General features: G+C 31.1%; 6 protein-coding genes across 7 annotated transcripts in view; 4 read left to right on the forward strand and 2 right to left on the reverse strand.

Annotated features, from left to right (window-relative positions):
* Positions 1–7,393, forward strand: part of LOC106114354 (ubiquitin-conjugating enzyme E2 R2) — a 21,333-nt gene extending 13,940 nt beyond the window's left edge. Inside the window, exons 3-5 of the mRNA XM_013307522.1 lie at positions 2,014–2,246; positions 3,043–3,157; positions 3,824–7,393. Coding sequence (XP_013162976.1) covers positions 2,014–2,246; positions 3,043–3,157; positions 3,824–3,937 — 462 coding nt within the window. The 3' untranslated portion in view covers positions 3,938–7,393. The remainder of the gene's footprint in view (positions 1–2,013; positions 2,247–3,042; positions 3,158–3,823) is intronic.
* Positions 7,394–7,846: 453 nt separating this feature from the next.
* On the forward strand, positions 7,847–11,193 carry Stoml2 (stomatin like 2). Its single transcript, XM_013307329.1, has 8 exons — positions 7,847–8,016; positions 8,088–8,201; positions 8,615–8,822; positions 9,190–9,378; positions 9,525–9,680; positions 9,928–10,043; positions 10,405–10,533; positions 10,923–11,193. The coding sequence occupies exons 1-8, from the start codon at positions 7,969–7,971 to the stop codon at positions 11,154–11,156; spliced, it is 1,194 nt and encodes a 397-aa protein (XP_013162783.1). The 5' UTR covers positions 7,847–7,968; the 3' UTR covers positions 11,157–11,193.
* Positions 11,194–11,256: 63 nt separating this feature from the next.
* On the reverse strand, positions 11,257–13,339 carry LOC106114221 (maspardin). Of its 2 annotated transcripts, XM_013307336.1 has the most exons (6): positions 13,144–13,339; positions 12,820–13,060; positions 12,416–12,645; positions 11,908–12,156; positions 11,589–11,764; positions 11,257–11,493 (listed from the first exon to the last, which is right to left on the reverse strand). In XM_013307336.1, exons 1-5 carry the CDS (start codon positions 13,240–13,242, stop codon positions 11,624–11,626), a joined length of 960 nt encoding a protein of 319 aa, XP_013162790.1. In that variant the 5' UTR covers positions 13,243–13,339; the 3' UTR covers positions 11,257–11,493; positions 11,589–11,623. The 2 variants fall into 2 exon arrangements, with proteins under 2 accessions (XP_013162790.1, XP_013162789.1); XM_013307335.1 differs by having other exon boundaries at positions 11,312–11,764.
* Positions 13,340–13,875: 536 nt separating this feature from the next.
* Positions 13,876–17,438, forward strand: LOC106114218 (coiled-coil domain-containing protein 112). Its single transcript, XM_013307330.1, has 9 exons — positions 13,876–14,163; positions 14,254–14,372; positions 14,620–14,745; positions 14,943–15,138; positions 15,432–15,562; positions 15,856–15,937; positions 16,868–16,910; positions 16,997–17,161; positions 17,286–17,438. Exons 1-9 carry the CDS (start codon positions 13,896–13,898, stop codon positions 17,323–17,325), a joined length of 1,170 nt encoding a protein of 389 aa, XP_013162784.1. The 5' UTR covers positions 13,876–13,895; the 3' UTR covers positions 17,326–17,438.
* A 143-nt stretch (positions 17,439–17,581) lies between these two features.
* Ttc19 (tetratricopeptide repeat domain 19) lies at positions 17,582–19,307 on the forward strand. Its single transcript, XM_013307334.1, has one exon. The coding sequence runs from the start codon at positions 17,735–17,737 to the stop codon at positions 18,701–18,703; it is 969 nt and encodes a 322-aa protein (XP_013162788.1). The 5' UTR covers positions 17,582–17,734; the 3' UTR covers positions 18,704–19,307.
* Positions 19,097–20,581, reverse strand: Ppib (peptidylprolyl isomerase B; the record flags this gene model as incomplete). Its single annotated transcript, NM_001312495.1, is given in 4 exon segments — positions 19,097–19,386; positions 19,577–19,761; positions 19,867–20,074; positions 20,362–20,581. Coding segments are annotated over 4 exon segments (621 nt in total). The 3' UTR covers positions 19,097–19,254.
* Positions 20,582–20,812: the final 231 nt, after the last annotated feature.

Below are 20,812 nucleotides of genomic sequence, written 5' to 3' on the forward strand. Positions count from 1 at the left end.
TACTTCTGTTCTACGTCTGGCAACATTGCAAAAATATTGTTTTCGACTTGCTTTAGGAATTGGGACCCATAAGAAGTATTTACCCTTGGTCGCAATACGTGTCCATCTTAAGAAATATCTCTAGGTCTTTTTTATCTTTTTTAGATATTTAATCAATGACAAATGCGTACACCATGTTGGATGTTGAATAGAATACAAAATGACTATATCCTTGACCTGCTCGCAATTCAACAAAAAGACCACAAACAATAGGAACTTGAAGGTTCCAGTTTGACCCTGGCTATACGACCTCTAGCAAAATACCATATCGATGCCAAAAACGTTCAAGAAATCTACAGCAAGAAAGCAAAAAAAAATCCGTTATAAATTGTGTGATAGGTTACTTTCTAAAAATTTGGCAAACGTGAAGCAGATAATATAAACCGACTTAAAAAAAAAATCTGACTCTATTATTTAAACGATATATAGTGTCTGCGATAGATGAAGCGAGAGAGATGTTCCAGTGTCTTACGCAATCTGTACCATGTGCTTATTCTATTGCTTCTAATACCTAAGTTCTTTTAAACTTTTATCCAAGGCCTGGTTAATATCTCGTAATAGAAAACAAACATTAAAACCTCAATGTTTCTTATCGATTCTAAGAACTTAGACATAATGAGGAGCTACATATACACGAGTAAATGGCAAATTGAATACGCAGGTCAATATGGTAAAATAGTCTGCGTACAGGATGTCCAGAAAAGACATTCAATGGAGGACCACAGATTCCTTGGCCGGAATTATGACTAAACAAACTTACCTCTATCCATAGTAGATTATTTTAGGCGCTTAGAGGTGAAATCATTATAATTTTGGACATGAAAATTTCTGGTCGTTCTTTGTACACGTCTTTTCCGGACATCCTGTATATCTCCCCTTTGTAGGCACAAACATCCTCGTAGTTGGATTAGATATTTAAATTAGCCACTGAATAGTCGATCACCAAAGGATCCGGGACAGATTGACGTGCGCATAATCTTTCGTTGGTATATTTTAAGGTTAATACAATCAAAAGCCTTGTCAGTTATATTTTATGCTTCTCGGACATGCGATTCAGTAGCTATGTGTTCGTCGAGGTCATCGTTAAATTTTAATAAAGGAATTGCAAATACATTGTGGCTTGTTGACTGGCTTATTGTTAGTATAAAGAGCAGGGGTGCATAAAATATGTGAGACTGACACTGTTTTATTTAAAACAGCGTTATCTTCTATGTGATGTAATACTTTAAAGTTTAGAAGCCCTGCTTAGACATTAGGAGTAGACTACATATAGGTAGGATTGACTGATAGAAATATTAATTTAAAAAACTCAAGACACCGCTGATGAAATGACATGAGAAAAACGGCTCCTGTTCACAATAGAAATAATGTAATTATTTGCGTAACAATGAACAGCGTTAAAAGAAGTAATTGTGGAATCAAAAAAACTGGCAATATTTTAAGAACAATTATACTTTTACTCGTAATTTATGAAGTATGTCTATTAATATTCTACGTTAAGAGAATCCATTACTGACTATCCCTGGGGTGTCGCGTTAACTGACAGACAGAATAACTGAACAAGAGTACAGGGGTACAAGTTGCTTCTTGTATTAACCAGTAAACTGATTATGAAACTTCTAATATAACTCAGTGTTATTTCCTGACTGTGAATAAATAATAAGAACTTACCCAAGAATCTTACTTATTACTAATATTATAAACGCGAATGTTTAGATGGATGAATGGATGTTTGTTTGAAGGTATCTCCGGAATGGTTGAACGGATCTAAAAGAACACATAGGCTACTAGTTATTTTTTTTAAACCGCGCCGACGAAGTCGCGGGTGTCTGCTAGTCACCTAAATATGTCACTATCACATGTTCCAATAGCTTGTTGAAAACAAACTTTTAAAATTAGAATTTTGACGAATAGATGAAAGTTGATGTAGAGTACAATATAATGTATTCATGATGTGTTTTCCTTCTATTCTAGAATGGTGACCTGTGCATATCGATCCTGCATCCTCCGGTGGACGATCCTCAGTCCGGCGAATTGCCGTGCGAACGCTGGAACCCAACCCAGTCTGTACGCACCGTTCTGTTGTCAGTTATATCTCTGCTCAACGAACCCAACACCTTCAGCCCGGCAAATGTAGACGCCAGTGTCATGTATCGCCGCTGGCGTGACTCCAAGGGCAAGGATAAGGAGTACGAAAACATCATTAGGTAAATTACGTGTACAGTATATGTATATTCCATCCATAGATAAAAAAAAATTGGGCTTTATTTGATGATACATACATGTCTTCTTAATTATAAAGGTAAAATTGTTTAGATAGGTCTGTTATAATTTCTCATTTCCATAGAATACGACTTATCTCGCGATAGTTAAAGACAGTGAACGTATCAAAGCTAAAAAAACTTGGGAAATAATCTAGGACTGCAGTGTTTCTTTTATTAATTCCAGTTGAATAAAAAACTTTCCACTTCAAAGATAATATGCACTCCACAGTAATATAAAGACCTTGCGTTGACAATTGATTGTAATTTTATTGGTTAGTCTCCACTTTGTCTGGTAACTCTCATATAAGTCAAGAGATAAATTGAATTGAGCTGTTTCATAAAGTACCAATGAATTTGCGTAATCTTGTCGCCTCGAGAATGTTCCAAAGGAAGACTAAGTGCTTTGTTTATTAGAGAAATATTCTACAACTAGCTGTCGCCGACTAACTCCTCGCGGAAATAGAAACAAAACTTGATTAGTAGCCTATGTGTCGTTCCTGAGTATGTTCTACATATATGCCAAATTTCATTAAGATTAATGCAGCCGTTCTGGAGATACTTTTAAACTAACATTCATAAATATATCCATCTATCTATCCATTCAAACATTAGCATTTATAATATTAGTAAGATTGAATCATGATTATAATTTATTTCGTGGCTCGAACTAAAAAGCAGCACATATTTTGTTTTTATTTTCCCTTAATTTATACATTAATGTAGTTATTGTAATTTGTAGAAAACAAGCGCAGGTAGCGCGCATCGAAGCGGAAAAAGAGGGTATAGTTGTACCTCTGACGTTAGAAGATTACTGCATCAAGACACAAGTCAAATCAACGACGCAGGAGCCTCAGGTAAATTGCATAAATGTATTCCACACACAGATGTGCGTTCTATACAAGATTTGCGTCATTCAAATTTGAAATTCATACTTGCAAATTCGAAGGATAAGCAGCGGAAATGCATTGATGTATAAGATTTTGTGCTTATGAATAATATGGTCTGTGAAAATATATGCATGTTTGTATCTCTTATTTACTGTACATTATATTAAGACGTTTTGGAAATTTTCTTCTTCTCTTTATTTAATATCAAAGTGCGAACGGGCGAGGTGTTATCTGAATTCGCCGAAATAGTGAAACGAATGCTGCCCAAAGACATACAATATTATAGATGCGTGGCCAGGGTAGGAAGAGAAAGGAGACTAAAATTAGGTCGCCGACACGCAAACTCATCAGAAGATATGCGAATAATTTTCTACTTGACGCCTTTCTTGTGTGTGGTCGTGGTATTTCAGTCGGCCATTTTTACAACAAATGCTGCTGTTGCTAGCGTCTAACTTTTATACTTTTCTTATAAGAAGAGGAAACGAAAGAAGACTAGAATTGGGTTCCAACGTAGAATACCCTTCTTCACGTGACTTGGTCGTGGTATTTCCTCGGTCAAGTCGGACCATGTTCATTTTGCCGACTATGTATATCAACTGTCTACTGCTCTGAACTATTGTAATTATGTTGCAGTTGGACATGACAGATTTCTATGATGATGACTACGATGATCTCGATACGGATTCCGAGGAGGAGCTCGAGGGTGGCGAGGGGGACGGCGACGACAGCGGCAATGGGGAGTCGTGAGACTGCGCCCCGCCCGCGCCCCCGCCGCCTTCCCCGCCCCCGGCACATCGCGCTCGGACCTCCAGGACCAGTAAGACCAGGACCACAAAGCCAAGACACAAGCCATACACATCTAAACGATCGTAAAGTCATTCGAAAAACTTTGATTACCTGTGGGCGAAACTGTCAGTTTGACATTATGTCATTTGAAAACTTTATTATCTGTAGGACATTGTGAATGTAGTGCGGCTAATAACGAAATGCTTTGTTACAAAGATTTAAATATGTAGACAGGCCTTTATAAAAAGGTATTAAAGGAAATTTATGTGTAAAAATAATTCTGTTATAGTTTTATATTGTATTAAATTAAGGTCATTAATTAATTATATGTGTCGCCGACATATAATATTTGCTTTTTATAAGTTACTTCTGCGCCTTCCTAAATCTATGTTTAGAGGATAAATTCGGCTTTTGATTACTATTGCACCCTATTTTTTATGTGTTTCTTCGCCTTTTTACACCATCATATTGTGATTATTGTTTGTAAATTTAAAACTTTTATGAATAGGCCTCTCTGTGTATTTATAATCTTTGTTTTGTTATTTTGCAATCGTTGAATGTTGAAATCAAAAGCCGCAATATAAACATAATATTAATTGGCTAATAAATGATGTAAAAATAGCTATTGTATGTCACAGATTAAGATCTTTATACGAAAGTCCTAAGGAGTTTGGTCTTGAATAATAACTTGTGTCAGTTTGAAAGAAAAACCAATGTAAAATACAAATGTTGCCATCCTTGAATTATAATAAATGTAAATGATTCCAGAAGCTTCTATATCCATACATTTTGAGCTATAAATCCGACTTATTTAGTTAACTCATAGGTACTAATCTTATTTTGTGTAAAGAAAAACTTTATATTTTGTAATCTTACTTTATACTTTTCAATGGAAGAACGGTCTGATATAAATTCGGCTATAAATTATCAACTAAATAGATAGACTTTCTTACGAAGATTAATTGCTTACAAAAATATTATATACTTTAAAATTGTGCTTTAAAAAAAGTAAATACAAATAGAGTGGATGAAAATTGCATGTCATTCAGGCTGTCATATAAATTAAAAAAAACGAGAGCATAGATGTAATAAGAGACATAATTAATTAAATATTATCATGTCTATAAATAAATTATATCTCTATTAAATATAAAAAAGAACCACTGCCAATCTTATCAAAGATTCATAAAAAATCTGATGAGAATAATATTATGGGGCGGTGATTTAATTTTAATTTTTCGGAACCACTAGCCCCCTTTTTGAGTCTCATGTGATTAATGAATGTTCCCAAAGTAGTTGGCTTCCTATGCATAATTATTTCTCTAGGTCGATGCTTATAAAATGTTAACCTGGATATAGGTCATATAAAGAGATAAATTATCCTTTTTTTTATATGTGTCATAAAATTAATCTGCATGCAAAGTGTAATCAAAATTTTAGAAAATCTATTTAAATCGAAAAATATAAAATGACAAGGCAAGAAATAACATTTAGTTAGTCAGTATTTAATTTTACTAATATTCCTTTATTTGTACTAAAATAAAATACAGGAAACAAAATCATGACATTTTAAAATACAATACTAGCTGCTCAGAATTTTGAAAGCTATAAAATAATAATTAAAAATCATTAGAGTATGTTATTAAAAATAAATCAAGCTCAATATCGATCTACAAGATTGAATTCAAAGAAATAAATTATTTCCACCCAATGATAAGTGTTAAATCTCTTAAAACTTGGCCAGGGAAATAGATTCATATTACGGTGGTCTCAATATCTTCCTTTTTTTTCTAAATCTTTCCGCAATATGATGAGGTGTTTTATTTATGGCCAGGCTATAGAAGATGTAACTCTTTTGGTCGTCTTATGCACTTAATCAAATTTATAACATTTATCCTTAACATTTTGTTATTCATTGGTAATGTTTGAGGTCTCAACAAGAAGTCATGGACTCATTTACATTTTGTAACCATATTCTTTTAAAAAAAAATACATTTGTCTTTGGTCCGTACCGCGTATTAGTCTTTGTTAGTCGTCTTAGTTTAATTTATTAGTAACAGTGATTGAATCATTTCAATGTTTTATTTTGTTTTTATGGAAACATCGAAACTAGGCATGTTAATTTCTGTGATTACAAAATTATATTGCCTATGATTTTTTTATTACTGTACGAATTTATTGGTTTCAAGCTTATTAAAAATATGTGTACAGATAAAAAAAGTATTTTTAATCTGTCATATACTAAATCACTTTAGTGTCTTACCAGATGTCAATACATTTAATTAGTTTACATTAAAATAATTTAGTTATTTTATTTTGCATGTAACATTTTTTGGCGTATATAAAATCACATCACAGTGTTAGGGAAAAATGTACATAATTTCGCTAGAGTTCATTGTAAACATATAAAATTTGAAATGTACAGATATTTTATTAATTGTAACGTTAACATGCTTTGAAGTAGGATTGATACAATACATAAAGGAAACAATAAACATAAAAAATATATTCGAAGAGTACATGATATATATTTAATGATACATAAACAAAATTTTACATATATTCTTAATTTTATCATGCACTAGATAAAGTTTGAGTTGGTAATTGTATTTCAAAGATTTAAATCTCCAGAATAACTTACGAACATATGGCATTTTCGCATTGTTAAAATATTTAATGTAATGTTTGTGTCTCCTTCCTTCACATTGGTTGTTTAAAATCAGTTCTCTCTCTATCTATATCTAGCAAAGTAGAGAACTACTATATTTTTACTACTACTTCCATCGTCTAACATTGAGTTTCCACTAACGAAATGTTTGTATATAAACTTGTTCTTGATTTTTTTTAAATTCATTCAACATTTTAAGAAACAGAAACAACTATAATTTGTTATACCGATGCTTTGGTAGTAGAATTTCAATGATTTTAAACGTGTGATGTTTTAAAAATATTGTATTTATCTATAATGAATTTGATGCTGTAAAGTATTTAGGAGTTTGTATTTAAATCTTTGCTGTATCTTTACACTTAAGCGTTTAAACTTATTCTTGGCCTTTAATAACCTGCTATAATATGTTTTATATAAAATTTGATGGTGTATTCATCATTTCTTCATTAGGTCATCATAGAAATGAAGCCTTTAGATTATTAGAATATAAGTTATCCTCAAAGTGTACTGAGTTATAGTGTGACGCATTGACATACTAATATCATTAGACAAGCTTACCATTCGATAACGTTTTAGTGATGGTGTCCTAAATATTGTTTGAAAATCTGAATTTAAAATGTCGTCCGAAACGTATCATTTAGTATAGATTTAAGTTATAATAAGCGGTTTGGAAATTTACTGTAGGTAATACACGAAGAAGACGTTATGTAAAATATTCTATAATAAAGCATATGTTTGGATGCTGCATACATTCTGTTTTATTATATCTTAGTAACTATCTTAAGTCATCCTTCTTGATATCTTTACTCAGCATCAGACCACTGGTGAAGGTCAGAGAAATCCACACAAAAAGTGGAATAAATTGTAAGGACTGACAAAGGTGATGTTAGTTCTTCAAGTCTTGTCCAAATGTTCTCCAAATCGCTTTGTTGGGCAAGGACTGAAAATCATTTAACTGGCAATGCAATGAATATTCTTCTGAAGAACATTGTTAATCAAATTAATTATATGTTATGTTAATTATATATTGTAATTTAGTATCAACTCCCTGATGCTCTTAACTTATAATTTTGTCCAAAAGTGTTTTAAAATTAAGAAAAGTTAAGATGTTTACTAAAATCAATACCTTTATGGACGTTCATAGTGCCCGTGCAAAATAACGTATCCAAACGAAAAATAAAATGTCAAAAGAGACTGCCAGTTGTCAAATTGACATTGACATAATTTTTGGATATGTATGGGACGCAAGAAAAGTGGTGCGAGTGTGATTTTTAAAGTTTTAAAAGATATCAAATAAGAGACGGGTTAATAATTAGAAAAAAATATGTTTACGCGTTCAAGATTCATATTATCTAGAGCACTTCCTTTAAAGGTACATCATACTTAAAGACTTATATGACCACTCTTTTAAGATGTTTTTCATTTGTGTTTATTCAATTTCAGAATGTATTTAAGCTAGAACATCAAAATGAAGCAAATTTTCTCTATAGCATAGCTACCAGACATAGATCTACAACACCTATTAACACAGTAATAATGTTTGTTCCGCAACAAGAGGTTAGTTTTTGATAATTTTTATTTAATACACAATGTTTGTATAAAACCTATTGTGTAATTAAAATATTAAATGTTTATAATTAACAATTCTTTGATTGTCAAAATGATTGATCCATTTACTACTATTATGTTTAAATTTAAAAATCATGTTGCATCACTGCACTAAGTTAATTATTTAAGTTTTGATCTACCATTAAAATATTCATTAAAGATCATGTATCACATAGAATTTATATTATTTGTACAAATAGAACTTCTATTAAGTTATTCTTATAAGATCTACCCACCTAAAAGCATAAAATTATGTTCCTATACTGATATAGTATAAGTGAGATATTTAGGAAAAGTTACTTAACAAATATATATGTAAATAATTTGCATGAATGATTTTTTAAATTTGGATGTATTTTTAGGCATGGATTGTTGAGCGTATGGGAAAATTTCACAGATTGCTTGAACCGGGACTCAATTTACTTTGGCCTATTGTAGACAAAATCAAATATGTGCAGAGTCTCAAAGAAATAGCTATAGATGTACCAAAACAAAGTGCTATCACTGCTGATAATGTGACGTTGGGTATTGATGGTGTGCTATACTTACGGATTATTGATCCATACTTGGGTAAATACAATTATCTTACTAATATTATAAAAATGAATATTTGTTTGTATGGATAGAAGTTTGTTTGACTGTATCTGTGGAATGGCTCAACCGATCTTGATGAAATTTGGCGCAGATGTATAGAAAAATAATAGATGTATGGAACATAGTTTACTTTCTTACATCTGCATGGATCTGGGTGAAGTTGATAGCGACAGCTAATTTTAATATCTGGACATTGTCGAGTTATGGACAGTTAAAGAGTTCAATGTGATCCAATATTGTATGTAAAACTGTAATATTTGACATATTGAATCGCAAATAAACATCCTCCACTGTACATTATATAATTACTTTAATATAATTAATTCCAATATACAAATTTCAGCATCATATGGGGTGGAAGATCCAGAATTTGCGATAACACAATTAGCGCAAACTACAATGAGATCAGAACTTGGTAAAATATCTCTTGACAAAGTATTCAGGGAGAGGGAATCTCTGAATGTTTCTATTGTGGATGCCATTAACAAAGCAAGTGAAGCTTGGGGCATTACCTGCCTTAGATATGAAATACGTAAGAATTTTATAATACTAATAAATTGTTATGAAATATGACAAAATTAATAATTAAACAGCTTTAGAAAATGCAAATGTAACTACAAGTTCATCATAATAAAATCAAATTCAGAGTCTTTAAACTTCATTCTAATTAATTTTCAGGTGATATAAAATTACCAACTCGTGTACATGAAGCGATGCAAATGCAAGTGGAAGCAGAGCGAAAGAAGCGCGCCGCTATTTTAGAATCTGAGGGAGTGCGGGCGGCGGATATAAATGTGGCGGAAGGCAAACGTCAAGCAAGAATATTAGCTTCAGGTTAGTTTAAAAACACATATTATGTATGAATTAAAAACAAAAATTATTTGATATGGCAATCATTGTTCTTCAAATTATTAGTATGTTAATCACACTCTCTGGACTATGATAACAATGATATCCAATATTAATCCTCTTTTCCACTCTTTACAATATATCAATTTAGCTAAACACAGTATGGGACAGAATATAAAACTGCTTATTAAATTTAAGTTGTATTCATATAGTTGCATTACATATGTTACAGAGGCTGAGAAACAGGAACAGATAAACAAGGCATCTGGTGAAGCTCAGGCTATGATTGCGGTGGCAGACGCCAGGGCCCGCGGACTAAAGCTTCTAGCCGGTGCCCTAGCTCAGCAGGTATACTAAAGAATGCACCATTTTGTTATAGATTTATATTGAATGTTTGTAATAAAGCAGGTTTTATCAAAGTAAGTAAAAACATTAATATAATAAATTATAGATATAGTTAAGTGTGTTTAGTTAAGTATTTCATATGAAAATCATAATTTTTAACCAACAAGTAACATTGTTACAAGTCAAATAGTTGGTTTCCGAGAGCAAAATTCCTGTATAAAACATATTGACATCTCAATTTTGTCAGATATAAGTATATTTTATACAGGGGTGTTGGCCTCAAAAAGCAACAAAATTAAAACAATTTTAAATTTTGTAATTTTGAAGGAAAATTTATTAGTTATTAACTTATTTCTATTTGTAGGACAGCAAGTATGCAGCATCACTTACTTTAGCTGAGCAATATGTAGCCGCGTTTAATAAACTCGCTCGGACAAATAATACACTCATCCTGCCCGCTAATGCAGGAGATGTATCCAGTTTGGTGGGACAAGTGAGTGCTTATTGTGAATTTACACTGCTGTAACACTTCTAAAAACATGTTGTCTCTTTCATCACGTGTAAATTAATAGAGAACAGTATATTTTTATAGGTTTTAATGCAAAATTAGTTATATTTTTAAGATACTAACAATCTTGTTGAATATACAGAAAAAATGCATAATTACGTAAATTAGTTAGTGGTTTGTAGGTAGTATGGGTTTGTATGTATGTCAATCCAATTGTTTCAAGACCGAAAGCCTAAACATTCAATTCAGTTTCTTCCCATAAGCATCTTAGCAGTATATGTTATATTCAATTTAGCTAGATTTTCTTAGTTATTTATGTACTTAGTAAAGTTTACATTATTATGTAAAAAAAAATGTGAATTATTTCCTTACAGGCCATGTCAATTTATTCAACGATAAGTGCTCAAAATAAACAGCAAAATCAGCCTAGTATTGATATTTACGATAACCCTATTCATTCGTTAACTGAAAAAGGCACAACATTAGCCGGACAACCAGTTATAGATGACAGCTTAGCCGAATATTTCTCAGATGATGAAGAGAGAGAGAAAGCACTACAACTTCAGAAAGAGAAGAAAACACAACAAAATATAGAGAAAGAAACATAGATTATGTTAAGTATAGAGTTCTTTATTGATTAAAATATAATAAGAGGAATGTATTTTGTTTATTACCTTAATTCATACAAAGATTAATATTTAAATAACATGTCGGAATTAAAAAGTCTTTAAAAATATTTAATTTATTTTATCACATATAAACAGTCTGTATTGTCTTTTAGCAGCTCTTTTAGCATCAATTAGAATATTTAAAAAAAACATCTTATTTTACGAAAAAAAACATAATATTCAAAAATTGTAAGCAAGGCACTTTATTTAAATTGCAACATAAAAAATTGTTTTCTTTTTTCCCCAGATCTTGAATCCACACTACTTTATTTGCATACTAGAAGAATTAAATATAAATGGCAGCCATTAGTAAATTTTATGATATAAAAATTTAAATATTTCTATGAAATGCATAAACACATTAAAAACAACCTTATTTCCAATATTATATGGAATAATTTCCCATTTCATGATATTTTAACAAACTTATCCCTCTGGTTGAAATAGCTAACGGAAGCTTGTTCAGAATTGTTGCCAGTCTTTGGTTGCGGTACAAGACTTAAATAAGATGATGATAATTCCGTACCATCGAATTGACGTAAATGTATCTGAAATAGGTATAATTAAAGTTTTAATGTGAATTTTATAAATATTAAGAGCCAATGATGTAACAAATTGACAAACATGTTGATATAAAGTACTTTAGAAACCATTTGTGTAGGAATCAGATTCAAAAAAAGAATTAACTTACCAGTAAATGCAAATTAACTTCATCACTTCTGCTTAGATATGGAAAATTGCCTCCACTTTTTAAATGTGCTAGTTTAGCTTGCGGATATGATTTGTAGAGATCTTCTCTAACTCTTGAACTCAATGCACTTTCATCCCATACATCCATGATTGTTATTGGCATATTATTCAATAGATGAGGTTGTATGTAGCATGGACTACAATTGAGAGTTAGTCTTGAAGCCAATTCAGATTGGTTGAGTGACTCAAGCTGAAATGATAGTTACTAAATTAAAGGATGACTATTAATGATATAGTTAATATAATTGCCAAAATGTATGGATACTTTGTCAGTTACATACATTCTTGTTAATATTATAGCATGTTAATAGCATTCATTAGTAATACAGCTGAAACTTTGTCTATGAGGGCATGGAAATGGTCAAGGGTCTATCTAAAATGTCAATAATTCTAAAACATTTTTATTAAAATCTGTAATAGTTTAATTTAAACAAAAAATGAATTCTTACCCTTTCTACCATGAAATCAATAGATTCAGCTATCCTCTTATCAACTTTATCAGTTGTAAAATTTCCCATTAACATTCTTTTCAGCACTAAAGATGGAAGCAACCAGAAAAGTGCTGATGAATCATTGTATTCAAACACTGAAGTGTCTGTAAATGTATTACATAGAACCAATGAAGCTACCCTTGGACAGTTTCTTGTAAGCTCAGCAAATTTCTGAGCCATGAATCCTCCTGCAAAAAAATACAACTTACATATGGCACAAACCTTCATTTAAAATGGAGATGGAAGATGATTAATAGGAAGCCGATTTCACTTTTGTCAGTGTAAATATCTAAATGTTAATCAGTCTAAATGTTATTTAACCATTCCATGAATGTAAAAAATTATAGAATAGCTATAATTACCTAGTGAGGCGCCATATATGTGTATCCTATCTAATTCCAAATAATCAATGAGACGTTTAAAACCATCAATCCATTCTTTCATATTCCAGTATGGTGGAGGTTCGGCTGCTATCACGCGAACGCCTCTCGAGGCCAAACCCATCACTTGCAGAAAAAACACGTCGGCAGTCCCAGAAACTGGTGGCAAACATATTAAAGGGCACCGAACTGATTTTGGTCCGCTATCAAATATACGCCAGGCCTGTAAAAAGATAAATTAGCTATTTATATTTAAGTAAATATGTGTTATATTCAATGCCATTGTTAACATGCAATATTGTTTACCTTGGAACCGTCTGAATCTACGACTATTTTCCGTAACGGAATACTACTTCTAAAGCTTAGATATTCGTTGGATTGCGACAAATCACTCATATAACTCATTATATATTTTAATTAATTTATATTTTTATTATTTTATGAAAATAAAAACAGCCACAAACATGTCATTGATATGTATTATGTTGACGTTGACATTTTACGTTTTTATAAGTAGTTTTTTTTTTAATATTATGACCTGGTAACTTAGACCTTTAGGTCAAATCTTTTTTTGAATGTATAAGTCGGTTTCTGGCACTATCAAAGAGTAAATATAGGTATTTAATGTCCATAGATTAAATAACCTCGCCATGTAAACGTGGCATATGGCGTGGCAAAAAAATATATTTTCACGAAAAAAACTTTTATGTTTTGTCTTTACTTATCTCCTTTAATTTACGTGTTTTATAAATCACTAATATTGAGAACTGCTAATATGTGTCACTTTTTGAGTCACATTTGGTGTATAGGCTCGGTGTAACAAGCCAACGTATCCCAGATAGTTTAAATGACACGAAAGCAAGATAAATAAATCCATGAACATGTAAATAGTAACACATCTAGGATTCGGGAGTCAGGATATCGTTATACGAGTTTGTTAATTGCTATAACAACCATAACAAGCCATTAAATTGTTTGATCGATAAAGATTGAAAGTGACAACGTTGTTAAATATTTTATTTAGCTACTAATTATTACAAATAATTATTTTGTAAAATATGAGCAAACAAAGTAATCATTTTGATGAAATTAATGGAACTCTTGCAAAGTTAAGAAGACTGAAGATACAAGAAAATGTATTGAATACATCAATTAATAAATCACTATCTACGTTGGGATTGGACGATGAGAATTTTACAAGTTTTAAAGCTATGAATGAATTTAAAAAGTACGAATCGTCATTACAAAACACTTTAATCGAAATTAAAAATTTGTTAGAGGATGTTAAAATAGCCACAGACACTCGAGGAGACATCGAAAAGCTCGGTTAGTTTCAAATGCTACTCAAAGAATACAAATTAGCAGTTAACAATAATTTTATTCATAAGAATATTTTTTTTTTGCGACGCATTTCAGACATCGACGAAGTTAAAAGAGATGTTTTAGGATTGGAAGAGAAGTTGAGAACGTTTAAATCATTTTTACGAAGTGAACTAAATTCATTGAAAATTAGTGCGAATGAAATTCAACAAGAGGTAAGACTTTGCTAATAATTGAAAATAACCCTATCCATATCCAAATTTTACTCCACTTACTAAACAATATCACCTAAAATACGATTATAGTTATAATATACGTTTATTCTTACAAGTGTTCATAATCGAACCCAGGACCGAGAAAATATTTAGATCGCACAATTAAGTCGTCCACAAATGTAAAATCTTTTACATTAAATAAAGTCCAATGTATTAGTTTGAAAATAACTCTATGGCTTGATTTTAGTTATTGAACAATCAAAATGAAAAAAAGATTTTAAAAAAGACAGTATTGAAATCCTCTGCAAAGAAATTTAACGAAATCATACCGAGTCCTGTCAGAATTCTAAGAAATTCTCCGTTCAAGTGTCCGGTGAGTATAATATTGATTTTACTATAATACATGTAAGCCCGAAGACTTCGGATTTTGAATGTTGCTATAAATTTGTATTACCTAAAATTTCAGCTTATCTACAAATTATTCTAAATGCCGTACAAGGCTCTTCTTTCTCGATCAAGGTACTATTACAAAATTGTTTTAACTATCATTCTATAATATAATATTTCTAGGAAGTGCACAGATTTCAAGAATTCGTATCAAGTACCAAACGTTACAACGGTTGGAACGAATACCATCATAATATTTTTGTACAAATATGGAATAAATATTTTAACTCTCGGAATGGGGAAGATCTTTCACAATACGATGGCACTGAAATTGATCAGTTTCATCAATTCCAGGACGAAGTCTTGGCAAAGATTTCAGGTTTTTTTTTAAACATTATTAATTACAATCCTTTGGCGCGAATGACGTGCTTTCGTTACAAAGTCCAGTGTCAGAATGAATGTGTTGAGTCTATACACTGGCTCATTTCCGAATTTTCTTCCTAACAATTTTAATAGATAATTCACCATTTTATACCTCCTATTATATCAATAGTAATCTCACATAAATACTTTAATAAAGTTATTGACGCACAGATTTGTTTCTCGCTCTTTGTCAATTTCGTAAGAAATCAAAATAAAATTTTTATTTCTTAACAATCGTTTGTTCCACAGGAATAACTTCTGTTGATATAAAATCGCATTATAAATGGTATTCTCAATACGTTCATTTAAAAAATAAACAACAAGAAGCTCTAGAAAAATGGAAAGAGAACAAACAGAAAATAAGGAAACCAGGACAAGAGGTAATAGGTTTAATTAGGATAAGTATGTAATTCTATTGTAAAAGTACAACGAAAGATAATAAAAAGAAAGATAATTTGCTAAACTTGTAACGAAAAATGTGTCCATCGGCTACCGCAACATATCTTGTCATGTTCATTGATATTATTAGTAACGAAATATTTGTACAAAAACCCTGTTTATTAGAGACAATAAGAAAGGTATAACTACATATTTCTTTTAAACAGTGTCTACGCACACTATTGTAAATAAATATACCCACACATGTATAAAACAATCTTAATACATTCCACAGGCAAAACAAGTTTCACGGTCAAACAGGTCATCGGAGTCATCTAATATTGATAAAATATTCTCGATTAAACAAACATTTAAAGGTAATGAATTCATATCTTAGTATCATATTATATTATTTTTTGTAAACATACATATATTATCTACTTTTTTATAGTAAGAATTAAGTAGTTTAGTAGTTAATAGTTATTAGTCATGGTAAAGCTTATCCTTTTTGACCGTTATTTTTGAATATTATAAAATAACGACGCAATAGATTAAGTATATCTACCGACGCAAAATTGACATAACAATTTCTTAAGTGACTTATACAATCTGCTATTAAAATTCTTTCGTGCAAATATCGACTGTAACATGGCACCTAAGGTGATAAAACCAGTACACACAATTTGTTTATATTACGTACTCGTTTTATGGTTTTAAATTATTACACTAACGAGACTGTGTAAAACATTTTATTGAGTCGAACAGAAATACGATATTTTACAGTATTTTATACCTTATTCAAAGTCCTGTAGTCTCTCTTTAAAATCTATGTATATAATAATATTTTGGGTCTATATTATTAAAACACGGTGAAGGAAAACATCGTGATGCAACCTGCACATATCTGCGAAGAAATTCAAAGATCAACCCGCACTAGGCCAGCGTAGTTAATTAAAACCTTGTCATCCCTAACTTAGGGTAGCCTCCCACCCCTTTGGTGGGAAGTATATGTAAGGATGAACGACGATACATACTGTAATTGAGGTCATTTATAATTGTCAAAACACTGCATTTAATATGTCATTGATCATTGTTGTTCACATTCATTGGTAGTTGTTTTAGCTTCAAGGCCAACAAGTTTTGTCTCAAGCATGTATGTAAGTGGTCACCGCTTAATAAACGCCTCGTCCAAAATTTTCACACATAGATTTTTAGGTTTTTTGTTTCTTGTTATGTTACTCGTTCATTTTTATTATCTTAAGTAAAGTATAATAGAATAAGTATAATTTTATTTTGTTTTGTTTCAGACGACTCCAAAAATATAGATGATTCAAATAAAGAGTCCTATGGGTACTATAACTATATATTGTAAATTACGTTGCATGCATAATATGCTAATATGCGTAATTTTATTTTTAACTCTTTCTTTATTTTAGTAAAAGCAAAACATCTTTGGAATCACCAACAAACTATAAAAAAGGAAATAATTACAAAGGATTTTCACGAATATTAAAATCAACCGAACAATGGAGAAATAAATGCCAGGGAGAAAGGGACAAATCTCAGTTATTTTATGCTCCAACAATAGTTAAAAGACAATTGTAAGCTACGCAAATGTTAAATTTATATCAAACGAAAATGAGTTTCTTGCTACTCTTACATATTTTTTCAACTGCTTTTGTTAAAACTTTGATTAAAAGCTTGGGTGTCCTATTTTATTTTCAGAGGAATTCCTACTTGGCGTTTGGGACTACAAGATATATAAGAACTTTTGACGAGTTTAATTTCCCTTTGGGTTTGTCATCGCAATTATCAAGTTGCGACGTTCAATCACGATTCAACGGTATGGAGATTTTTATTCTGCCTTATAACCGCCGCGTTGTGGAAACCAGTTCCCATCGAATTACCTTTTCTCAAATAACCTGATGCTTATCGTACCGTTAATATGAAATAAAAGTTAGGAATTATTATATCAGTTATTTCTTATTTTTCAAAACTTGTATTATTGCAATTTTAAAGGTAGATTTGGGTCTTGCAACACAAGGGCTTCATTTGACAGAAAATGTCAAAAGACTAGTCAGCTGTGTTTACAAAAATTTGTCTTTTAAATAAATCTTGGCCTTACATAACCAATAAAACTTAGCACACTAACTTATTTATATGAACAATCCAAAATGACATCGCGATGCAGATATTTTTGTAGAAGATTATTGCAAATGAATAGGTACTATTACCCGATAGTTCAACTACCTAAACTTGCATTCGGTAGAATTGCCGTACCATGTACCTTGGGTTTTTCAATGTTTACATGGTTAGGTTTTAACAAGAAACTGAGCGCGGAAGACGAATTAATTAAAACTATAAAACATTGTGTTCTTTTTACTCAAAGAGGTGAATACGAAAAAGCAGAACAACTGTTACATGTCGCTCTGAGGCAAGCACAACAGATGCGAAATGAGTCTGGTATTACATATATTTATGATATAATGGCCAATTTAGCTTTGGAAAGGGAACAACTAGATAAAGCTAAGCAATTATTTGTTGCTGTCACCCAAAGAATAATGGCTGAAGGTGCAAAAGAAGATGATCCTCGTGTTATACACATTAGTGCAAAATTAGCAAGAATAAGTCATTTAAAAAAAGAATATTCTACAGCTAAGTTAGGTTATGATTGGTGTTTAAGTAAATTAAAAAATTTACCTCCTGAAGCTTTAAATGAAATTGAAAAACTTATAGCAATGACAGAAGATTGGTATGGACGTTTATTAGTTGACTATGAGAAAAGTAATAAAGGTCTTGATCTGATGGTCAGTTCTTTAAACAGAATGGAGAAATTAGATGTAGAAAAAGAGCATATTGTTATACAGATGAATGATATTGCAACTGTTTGTGATCAACTTGAAAAATATGATGAAGGAATTAGTTATTTATTACAAGCTATTGAAGTTGGTAAACAATTACCTGATATGGATGAATTAGGAGCAGTTTATGTTAATTTAGGAAGGCTTTATATGAAGAAAATGTTATTAGATAAGGCTAGAAAATCCTGTGGGGCAGGTTGGAAACTTGGTGTCACTGCCAAAAATGATGATATTAAACGTGAAGCAGAATTATGTTTTAAAGAAATAAAAAATTTGTCCTAAGTTTATTTTAAGAAACAAATCAATGAAATATATATTTTCAAATATAATATTTTAAAATTTATTTATATCTATAAAATCTTTACACTTGTTACACAAGGACTTGTGACTATTATAAAAATAGATTTGGAATTTTTTTCCATCTATATGGTAGGTATTCAAATCCTAGTGTTTGTGTTTTAAATATTAATAACATGTGAAAGATGACAGTACTAAAATATACCATAAATAAATCTTATTATTTCTATTTTCTTAGATTATGCCTTCTTAATAAAAGGGAGTGATGAACCAAAAATTATTTTGTCTCTTGTTGCTTACTTCTTACAAAGGCCGTGATTGACATTTTAACAACAAAGTAATTGTTACTATTTTTATTGTGTAAAATAAAACAAGAGGTAATTTTTATTATTTTATTTACCTAAAATCTCAATGAACTCAGAGTAGATTTTAAGTGAAATTATTAAAAAGAAATGAGTATGTAAAACTAATTCAAATGCATGGTAAAGTGGTATAATTATAAATGTAATTTTTGTTAACTAATAATTTATGATATTTTATTGAGCACTCTCTTTTGTTACACTGAATGGTTCTGCAACAACTTCAGTGTGGGTATCGGCAATAACAACTTCTTTGACTGGACGGTCGTTGGCGCCAGTCTTACCTTTCTCAATCTTACGCACAATATCCTGCAAAGGAAAGGTATTTATTATTTTTAATACTAACTTTTAACAGAATTGCTCAAATTATTTGTTTAATAACACCTATATAAATATTTAATAACAAAAATTTTCATGTAAAAGTTGTCACCTGTGGGTAGATGTAAAATTCTATAAGGGATAGGGTCATAAAATAATTTTATATTTTAACACAACTTACCATGCCTTCCAAGACTTTGCCGAACACTACATGTCTGCCATCAAGCCATGGTGTTTTTGTAGTGGTGATAAAGAATTGAGATCCATTTGTATCCTTTCCAGCATTAGCCATGGAGAGCCAGCCAGCACCATAGTGGCGAAGCTTGAAGTTCTCATCTTCAAACCTTTCACCATAGATACTGCGTCCTGATAAAAAAATATTTTAATGTACCTACATTTTATACATCTTAATATATATATTTTTAGCAAATACATCAGGACCAACAAAATTCATATTTAATTAAAACATACCACCAGTTCCATCTCCCTTAGTGAAGTCACCACCCTGGATCATAAAGTTTTCAATAACTCTGTGGAACTTGCTACCCTTGTAACCTTCACCTTCTTTCTTTTGTGCTAGTTGGAAGAAATTCTCAGTTGTCTTAGGTACTGTCTTTCCAAAGAGACCAATTACAACGGAACCGGCTGGTTCTCCACCAATGGTTATGTCAAAAGTGACCTAAAACATATAAATAAAAAAAAAGTTATATTAGAAAAATAACAATATAAGTCACTGGGAATGAATACAATAATAGGACCTACAATATAATCCAATAAACCGTCACAAAGGATCTGAGACTTGACCTTTTATTGTCGAGTAAGCGAATATAACAAAGACTTCTCTAACGGAAACGCAAAACGTCACTATAAAGGTTCAGCGACCTTCCTATATAGTTCGAATAAAAAATATTATTTTTCATGTCGAGGTAAATAAAGCAATACGATACAAATCAAACTAAACTGTACCTTGTGAGTAACTTTTGGGCCCTTCGGAGCTTCTTCAGTCAAAGCTGTGGAGAACAGAAATAGGAGACCAAGAATCGCTGCAATGGTTCCCATCATGAACAATACTTTTGCCTTTCTTCTAGCTATTTTTACTTAAAGTACAAATTATCTATTAATTAAAAAATAACAACTAATTCCTAAAAAGAATTCAATATCACAAGTTATCACCGGCAAAGTTTCTTTACAAATGTGATCGTGCCAACTCGGGTGAACGTCCACGTCATGTCAATGATCTGTCGTAAATTTAATTTTAGATAAAATTTTAACAAAATTTTCAAAACTTCAAAATACAATTGAAATCAGTGTAAGTTAATAATAACAATTAAATTAGTTACTCCGTCCAAAAGTTTTTTTCAAAATCATTTTCAACTTAAAAATAATCGAAATTTATTCGATTCCAAAAAGTAAAGTG

The sequence above is a fragment of the Papilio xuthus genome, unplaced genomic scaffold, assembly GCF_000836235.2.
Source record: "Papilio xuthus unplaced genomic scaffold, Pxut_1.1 DF828142.1, whole genome shotgun sequence".
NCBI classification, from domain to species: domain Eukaryota; kingdom Metazoa; phylum Arthropoda; class Insecta; order Lepidoptera; family Papilionidae; genus Papilio; species Papilio xuthus.

Excerpts from the sequence above, each read along its gene's own strand:
- Stoml2 (XM_013307329.1), top strand. The coding sequence starts at position 7,969 with ATGTTTACGCGTTCAAGATTCATATTATCTAGAGCACTTCCTTTAAAG. Across the intron at positions 9,379-9,524 it reads CTGCCTTAGATATGAAATAC|GTGATATAAAATTACCAACT; the intron begins GTAAGAATTTTA and ends ATTAATTTTCAG. Across the intron at positions 10,044-10,404 it reads CCGGTGCCCTAGCTCAGCAG|GACAGCAAGTATGCAGCATC; the intron begins GTATACTAAAGA and ends TTCTATTTGTAG.
- LOC106114221 (XM_013307336.1), bottom strand. The coding sequence starts at position 13,242 with ATGAGTTATATGAGTGATTTGTCGCAATCCAACGAATATCTAAGCTTT. Across the intron at positions 13,061-13,143 it reads TAGATTCAGACGGTTCCAAG|GCCTGGCGTATATTTGATAG; the intron begins GTAAACAATATT and ends ATCTTTTTACAG. Across the intron at positions 11,765-11,907 it reads AAGTTAATTTGCATTTACTG|ATACATTTACGTCAATTCGA; the intron begins GTAAGTTAATTC and ends TACCTATTTCAG.
- LOC106114218 (XM_013307330.1), top strand. The coding sequence starts at position 13,896 with ATGAGCAAACAAAGTAATCATTTTGATGAAATTAATGGAACTCTTGCA. Across the intron at positions 15,563-15,855 it reads TAAGGAAACCAGGACAAGAG|GCAAAACAAGTTTCACGGTC; the intron begins GTAATAGGTTTA and ends TACATTCCACAG. Across the intron at positions 15,938-16,867 it reads GATTAAACAAACATTTAAAG|ACGACTCCAAAAATATAGAT; the intron begins GTAATGAATTCA and ends GTTTTGTTTCAG.
- Ttc19 (XM_013307334.1), top strand. The coding sequence starts at position 17,735 with ATGACATCGCGATGCAGATATTTTTGTAGAAGATTATTGCAAATGAAT.